Source organism: Nicotiana sylvestris, chromosome 3, assembly GCF_000393655.2.
Source record: "Nicotiana sylvestris chromosome 3, ASM39365v2, whole genome shotgun sequence".
NCBI classification, from domain to species: domain Eukaryota; kingdom Viridiplantae; phylum Streptophyta; class Magnoliopsida; order Solanales; family Solanaceae; genus Nicotiana; species Nicotiana sylvestris.
Genome location: NC_091059.1, coordinates 161,966,062 through 161,974,339, shown reverse-complemented (window position 1 = coordinate 161,974,339; position 8,278 = coordinate 161,966,062). Strand labels below are relative to the sequence as shown.

The 8,278-nt window shown below is 44.9% G+C and overlaps 2 protein-coding genes across 2 annotated transcripts; both read right to left on the bottom strand.

The window, feature by feature from the left end:
• Nucleotides 1–2,432: 2,432 nt before the first annotated feature.
• LOC138888263 (uncharacterized) lies at nt 2,433–4,577 on the bottom strand. Its single transcript, XM_070170093.1, has 2 exons — nt 4,466–4,577; nt 2,433–3,181 (listed from the first exon to the last, which is right to left on the bottom strand). The coding sequence occupies exons 1-2, from the start codon at nt 4,575–4,577 to the stop codon at nt 2,433–2,435; spliced, it is 861 nt and encodes a 286-aa protein (XP_070026194.1).
• A 1,270-nt stretch (nt 4,578–5,847) lies between these two features.
• On the bottom strand, nt 5,848–7,125 carry LOC104236147 (uncharacterized). The gene has a single exon (XM_070170092.1). The coding sequence runs from the start codon at nt 7,123–7,125 to the stop codon at nt 5,848–5,850; it is 1,278 nt and encodes a 425-aa protein (XP_070026193.1).
• Between the last annotated feature and the right edge of the window lie 1,153 nt (nt 7,126–8,278).

The following is an 8,278-nucleotide window of genomic DNA, read 5'->3' as shown; positions in this document are numbered from 1 at the left end:
GGTCTTGCAGGTAGATGTCTTTCTTTTCCTTTTCGTTGTTGGGTTTGCGTTGTCATTGTCGACTTATCTTTTTATTTTAACTTCTTTCTTGTTGTACCAGACCCTTATCATAGAGACCGAGCGTGAGCACCGGGAGAGGAAGAGGACGTCCATCTACAGGAAGATGTCTTCCAAATATCAAAAATATCGCACTAAGCATCGTGCAATGGTCGAATACTGCAATCAGGACCCCGATTTTCAACTGTTCCGCGAGGGGCTTAAACAAAGGGAGGATCAACTGGCGCGCAAGGTCAAGGAGTTGAGGGAGTGAGACGAGGACCTTATGAAGGTCATCGCCCACAACAGTGAACTTGAGGCATCCCTTAAAGTAAAGGATGACGAGCTCGAGTTAAGTAGAGGGGTGATGGCCGAGAATACCGACTTGCAAGCAAAGGTGGACAGTTTGACTGCTGAATTGGGTACAAAGGCAGCGGAGATTGATGGGATTAAGGGTGAGCTGAGTGTCAGTGCCGATAAGCAGGCGACTGCTATTTCTGAGGCGGTGATTTTGGAGGATACCCTCAGTCTCTGTAGGTTGAAGCGGACCAAGGAGGAAGAGGCATCGCGCTCAAGGTAGCGGGGCTTGAGGGGCGTGTTAAAGAGTTGGAGGATGAGCTATCTGTGTTGACCGGGCAAGTGGCATCACTGAGATCGGAGGACGCAAGTCGACACTCGCAACCTTCCACGTCTCGTGCCTCGTCGTTTATACGAGTTGTGGGTTCATGCTGAGGCCCAACTCGATGTGTACAAGGCTTTTCATGCTGACGGGAGGGCATCTGAAGTAGAACTTCAGGGTGTGTGTGCTGAAGCTCGTGCAGCTCGTGAGGCATGGGGGTACGACCCTCTTATGCTTGACGGGGTTGATATCAACTCTGATGATGCGAATCGTCTTGCCTCTGGATCTTGGTATGAATATGCGTATCCTACCGGGGATAATGTGTAATTTTGGTTTGTACTTACTTTTTGCTTCAGGATTTTTGTAAGGGCATGTTGGAGCCCGTTGTAAAGATAGGTGCTAGTAATATTTTGTTGTAATGAAGAAATTGTTTTGTCGATTCGGTGATGATCTTTGTAATATTTATGATATACCGGGTACTTGTTGAATTGTTAAGCCGATTTTGCTTCGGGTGAGGTCGGACCCTTTTCTTTTGGTGATGGCCTTAGCCTTTGGGATGCTACTTTCGAGCTGGGTCGAAGTATTATCCCGTCGTAGTTTGAAGGAGGTCGAACTCATGCTTTTGTCGATGGCCTTAGCCATTAGGATGTCACTTTCGAGTTGGCGTCGAAGTAGAATCTTGTCGTAGTTCGAGTGAAGTCGAACTCATTTTTCGTCGATGGCCTTAGCCATTGGGATGTTACTTTTGAGCTGGCATCGAAGTAGTATCCCGTTGTATTTCGAGTGAATTCGAACTCATATTTTTGTCGATGGCCTTGGCCATTGGGATGTTACATTCGAGCTGACATCGAAGAAGTATCCCGTTGTAGTTCGAGTGAATTTGAACTCATATTTTTGTCGATGGCCTTGTCCATTAGGATGTTACCTTGAGCTGACGTCAATGAAGTATCCCGTCTTAGTTCGAATAAGGTCGAACTCATATTTTCATCGATGGACTTGGCCATTGGGATTTTACCTTCGAGCTGACATCGAAGAAGTATCTTGTCGTAGTTCGAATGAGGTCAAACTCATATTTTCGTCGATGTCCTTGGCCATTGGGATGTTACCTTCGAGCTGACGTCGAAGAAGTATCCCGTCGTAGTTCGAATGAGGTCGAACTCATATTTTTATCGTTGTCCTTGGCCATTGGGATGTTACCTTCGAGATGACGTCGAAGAAGTATCCCGTCGTGGTTTGAATGAGGTCAAACTCATATTTTCGTCGATGGCCTTGGCCATTGGGATGTTACCTTCGAGCTGACGTTGAAGAAGTATCCCGTCGTAGTTTGAATGAGGTCGAACTCATATTTTTGTCGATGGCCTTGGCCATTGGGAGGTTACCTTCGATCTGACATCGAAGAAGTATCCCGTCATAGTTCGAATGAGGTCGAACTCATATTTTTGTCGATGGCCTTCGCCATTGGGATTTTTATTCATACATTGGAGATTTGATTATATTCCTGTAGGAAATACATGTCGACTTTGTACATACAATGAAGATTTGATTATATTCTTGTAGGAAATACATGTTGACTTTGTACATACAATGGAGATTTGGCTATCTATATCCATTCCCTTCATTACTCGGCCTGGAGATCACAACGACGGGTGGGGTAATGAACAATACTTCGGACCTCGAGACGTCCCCCTTGACACCTCATTAAAAACCTCACCTTGAAAACCCGATTGGGACAAAACCCGGATGAGGGAAAAAAGTATGACTTAGGTGGCGCCTCCTTTCAAAAGTGGAAGTATTTGAGATGGGTGACATTCCAATTGTTTTGGAGTAGTTTTCCTTCCATTGTCTCTAACTGTAATGCTCCTTTGTTTGCTGCCGCCGTGATTTTGTATGGCCCGTCCCAGTTTGTTCCCAGTTTTCCCTCATTAGGGTCTTTCGCTGCTTGTGTTTTAGCTTTGAGGACGTAGTCTCCGACCTTGAGCGGTCGTACTTTGGCTTTCTTGTTATAGTACCTTTTTGCTTGTTGCTTTTGGGCTATCATTCTTACGTGGGCCATATCTCTTCGTTCTTCGACTTCATCAAGATCTTGTAGCCTACTTTCATCGTTGCTTGGTTCGCTTTCGTTGGAGTACCTCAAGCTAGGTTCTCCTACTTCGACGGGTATAACTGCGTCAGTCTCGTAGGCTAGTGAATATGGCATCTCGCCTGTGCTAGTTTTTGGCATCGTGTGGTATGCCCATAGTACTTCTGGCAGCAGTTCAGGCCATAAACCTTTGGCATCCTCGAGCTTCTTTTTCAATATATTCAGTATCATTTTATTGGAGAATTCGGCTTGGTCGTTGCCGGTGGGATGGTATGGTGTGGAGAGTATTCGCTTGATGTTCCATTTTTCAAAAAACTCCGTCGTTTTCTTTTTGATGGACTGAGGTTCGTTGTCACAGCTGATTTCTTTGGGAATGTTGAAGCGGCATATTATATTTTTCCATATGAATGCGATAACTTCTTGTTCACGTATTTGAGTGTATGCACCTGCTTCCACCCATTTAGAAAATAGTTAGTTAAAACCAAAAGGAAGCATACCTTACTTCGTCATGCCGGGAGGGGTCCAACAATATCCATGCCCCACTTTATGAATGGCCATGGCAAAGTGATGGAATGCAGGAGTTCTCCTGCTTGGTGTATCATAGGGGCGTACTTTTGACACTGTTCACACTTCCTGACGTAATCTGTGACTTCTTTTTTCATGGTAGGCCAGTAGTATCCGGCGCGGATGAGGCATCTGGCGAGGGTACGATTTCCCGTATGGGCGCTACAACACCCCTCGTGTACTTTTTCTAGTATTCGCCTTGTTTGGTTTGGCCCAAGACACTTGGCCAGGGGGCCGCCGAACGTTCTCTTGTAAAGATCACAATTTACCAGGTTGTATCTGGCTGGCTGTATTCGAAGCTTTTTTGCATCTTTCTTATCTTGTGGGAGCATTCCATCCTGCAAATATGTTACGATACAGTTGCGCCAGCCCTAATTTAGGTTTACAGAATGTAGCTCGACTTGGTGTATTAAGGAATGGAGAAGAGTGACCACGTTTTCCGTATTGATATTTCTGGTGGCTGCCGCTAGCTTGGCGAGACCGTCCACTTCAATATTCTGTGCCCTGGGTATCTGGTCGAGGCGGCATTCGTCGAATTCTGGTAGTAGTTTGTGGATTTCTGACTGGTACTTTTGTAGTCTCTGTTCTTTGATTTGGAAAGTCCCAGTGACTTGGTTCACTACGAGTTGAGAATCGTAATGGAGGACGAGTCGTCGAGCGCCATATTTTAGGGCTAATTTCAATCCTGCAATCACAGCTTCATACTCGGTCTCGTTGTTAGTCATCATGTGGCATCGTACGGACTAGCGAATTACTTCGCCCGTAGGAACCTCGAGGACGAGTCCCAGTTCCGATCTCGATGCATTAGATGTGCCGCCGGTGTAGAGGACCTAGAGGTAGGAATGTGCGAAAGCGCAGAGCGCCTCCTGCTCTACTATAGGCAATACGCGGTTGGTATGTTATATCGTGCTCGCTTAATTCTATGGCCCATTTGGCCAACCTACCCGATAGCTCGGGTTTGTGTAGGATGCACCTGAGGGGGAAGGTCGTCACCACCTTTATGGGGTGACATTGAAAATATGGTCTAAGCTTTTGTGAAGCTACGACTAATGCAGAGCTAGTTTCTCAAGGTGAGGGTACCTTGTTTCGGTATCAATTAAGGTTTTGCTGATGTAGTAGATCAGAGATTGCGTACCTTTGTTTTCGCGAACCAAAACTGCACTTACCGCAACTTCGGAGACTACTAGATACACCAGGAGGTATTCGCCCGGGTCTGCCTTGACGAGTAGTGGCGGCGAGGATAGATACACTTTCAGTTTTCTTAAGGCGTCGACACATTCTGAATTCCACTATAGCCCGTGGTCCTTCCTTAATACATTGAAAAATTTATGGCATTTATCTGATGATCGTGAGATGAACCTCGATAGGGTGGCTATTCATCCTGTTAATTTCTGCACCTACTTCTTGCTGGTTAATGTCTCCAGTATTCCTTTGATGGCCCTAATCTGATCTAGGTTGACTTCGATACCCCTTTGTGACACCAGAAAACCAAGGAACTTTCCTGAGGTTACGCCAAAGGCGTATTTTTCGGGATTCAGTTTCATTCTGTATCGTCTCAATATTTTGAAGGCCTCCTTCAGATGACCAATGTGATCCTCCTTCTTTTTCGACTTCACTAGCATGTCGTCGATGTAAACCTCTATGGTCTTACCGAGTTGTTCTTTGAACATCTTGATGACTAACCTTTGATACGTCGCCCCTGCTTTCTTGAGTCCAAACGACATGACTCTGTAGCAGTACATTCCTTGGTGAGTGATGAAAGTGGTCTTTTCTTGGTTTTCTTCTGCCATTAGAATTTGGTTGTAACTAGAATAAGTGTCTAAAAAGCTTAGTAGTTCGTGTCCCGCTGTTGCATCGATGATCTAGTCGATATGTAGTAACAGAAAGGAATCTTTCGAGCATGCTTTTTTCAAGTCAGTGAAGTCGACACACATCTGCCACTTCCCGTTCTTCATTTTTACCATGACCACATTGGCGACCCACTGAGGATATTTTGATTCTCGGATGGAACCATTAGCAAGCAACTTATCAACTTCTTCGTTGATCGCCTCGTTGATGACGGCATTAAATTTTCTCCTCATTTGTCGTACTCGTGGGTAAAGAGGGTCGACATTCAGCTTGTGTGTGGTGATGTCCCTTAGGATTCCCGACATATCTTAATGGGAAAAGGCAAACAAATCGGCATTGTTAGTTAAGAACTCATAGAACGTACCTGGTTCTGAGAGGTTGTGTCTGATATAAGCTTTTTTCGTGCTGTCAGTGTTGTCTAGTTGAACGGGGTCGAGGTCTTCTATGGTTGCCTTGCAGGCTTCTACGACATCCGGGTCTTTGATGGCCTCTATTTGTATGTTGGGTTTGGTTCATGATATGGCTGATTACTATGCTTCCGCACTTGCCCCTTTAGTTGTTGGGTGTGTGTGCAATCTTGGGCGATTTGATAGCACTCTTGGGCAGTGCGTTGCTCGCCTCAGATGCTGAATATTCCCTATGGGGTAGGAAATTTAATTACTTGATATAAACCTAATGGGACGGCTCACATGTCGTATATCTATGGATGACCTATAATAGCGTTGTAGGTTGTTTCCTCATTCATGATGTGAAACGTCGTTTCTAGGGTGACTCCTCCTGCCAGAATGGGTAACACTATCTCTCCAAAGGTCCGTTCCACTGCATTATTAAAACCCATTAGTGTTATGCAGCGTGGTACTATCTTATCCTCGAGTCTCATCTGTACAAGGACTCGTGGATGAATAATACACATGCCGCTTCTGTCATCCACCATTATTCTTTTTACATCGATGTCCGCAATACGTAAAGTTATAACCAAAGCATCATAGTGAGGGAAATACAAACCGTTGGTATCTGACTTATCGAAGATGATACTATCTTCGAGATCGTCGTACCATTTGTGAGCGACTGTCCGCTTGAGTTTGTGTGTGGTGGTGAATTTCACATGGTTGATTATCGAATCATTGCCGCTGCCAATTACCATTTGTATGGTACGAGCTGGTGAAGGTGGTTTTGGGGGTCCTTGAGGTTGATAGCGTCCGCGAGCAAAGTTAACCCGTCCTCGATCGCTCAGTAGTTCTTTCAGGTATCCCTGATTTAGAATTCTTACCACTTCCTTTTGCAGACCTATGTAGTCTTCGGTCTTGTGTCCTCTTTCCTGGTGGAATTCACATAGAACGTTTGATCTCCGGTTGCTCGGATCTGACTTCATCTTTTGCATCCACTGCACCTTTAAGCCGAGCTTTTCTAGTGCATACGCTATTTTCGAAGGAGAAACACAAAAGTTATGCGCAGATAACAGTGGAGGCATACCTCTTTCATTTTGAGGTGGCGCGGTGTGTCGAGGCGTGGCATCTGCATATCGTGGAGGAGGTGGGTTGGATGTTCGAATGTAGGGCTGATGCCTTTCTCGATTGAAACGGGATAGTTGGTCCCTTCGACCATCGTTGTGGCGATCTCTTCTTGTTTCAGTTTGGACCGATGTTAGCCATTGTATCAGGACATTTAGGTCATCCTCGTCTGCCCTTACTTTGGCACAACAGGCATTATGGATTTCTTCCCACTTGGTGGGAGGGTACCTCATGAGTCTACTTAGCAGCTTTTTGGTTGCTTTTGACCCGTTTCTGTTTAACCAATTTTGGAAGGCAGCTACCGCCATCCCTTCTAATACATTTGGTAGGCTCATTCTTACCCTGTTGAATCGGTCTAGGAAATCCCGAAGTCCCTCGCCTGTCGTCTGCCTGACGGCGAAGATGTCATTTACCCTGGCCTCTACCTTTTTCGCTCCTGCGTGAGCGGTGACGAATTTATCTGCCATTTCTTCGAACGTTAATATCGATCGTGCTGGTAGTTGGGAATACCATGTCAATGCTACCCCTACTAGAGTTTCGCCAAACTTTTTCAGCAGCACCGATGACGCCTGTTCTTTTGATAGATAGTTGCCTTTTACTGCAGTGACGTAGTGGATTAAGTGATCTTCCGGGTCCGGGGTGTCACACCTCCTTCTTACACACCGCGAGGGGACAAGGGAGTTTTTTCCAATTAAAGGACAATTGAAAGGGGATTTATTTGTTTATTTCAGAGTCGCCACTTGGGAGATTTAGGGTGTCCCAAGTCACCAATTTTAATCCCGAATCGAGGAAAAGAATGACTCCATATTACAGTTTGCGTACCAGAAATCCGGATAAGGAATTCTGTTAACCCGGGAGAAGGTGTTAGGCATTCCCGAGTTCCGTGGTTCTAGCACGGTCGCTCAACTGTTATATTTGGCTTGATTATCTGATTTTATACGAATATGAACTTATGTGCAAATTTTAACTTTTAACCGCTTTTATCATTTACTGTTATTTTTGTCAAGAATTGCAACGTTGTGAAAATGTATCTCGAACCACGTTACAATCAATGTACCCGTGGTCGTCGACACACTTTGACTCCGTTGAGATTTGGATTTGGGTCACATCAATGTGCACCCGAGTTTAAGGAAATTAAATTATTAAAGGCGCGCCTAAAGCGACTAGCGTATTTATTTTGGGTAGGACCGTGGAATTTTACTAAACGGTCCATCCCGAAGTCTAAACAATTTTTAAAGCAAATATTTACTGAGGGCCCCGCAATTTGTATTTTATTTGGCGAGGCTCATCTCATTCTTATTTTTTTTAAAATGAATTTGCAACGTCATGGACACGCATCTCGAACCACGTCACAATCAATGTACCCGTGATTAGAAACACATTTCGACTCCGTTGAGATTTGGATTTGAGTCGCATAAATGCGCACCCGAGTTTTAAGAAGGTAAGATTTATTAAGGCGCGTCCTAAAGAGTCTAACGTATTGTTATTTTAGGAAGAGGCCGTGAAGGTTCATTAAACGGCCAAATCCAAAGTCTAGTCAATGATTATGTATTTAGCGAGGGCCCCAGCGATGTGTGATTTATTTGGCGAGGCTCGTCTCATTTTATTTTAAGGATAAAC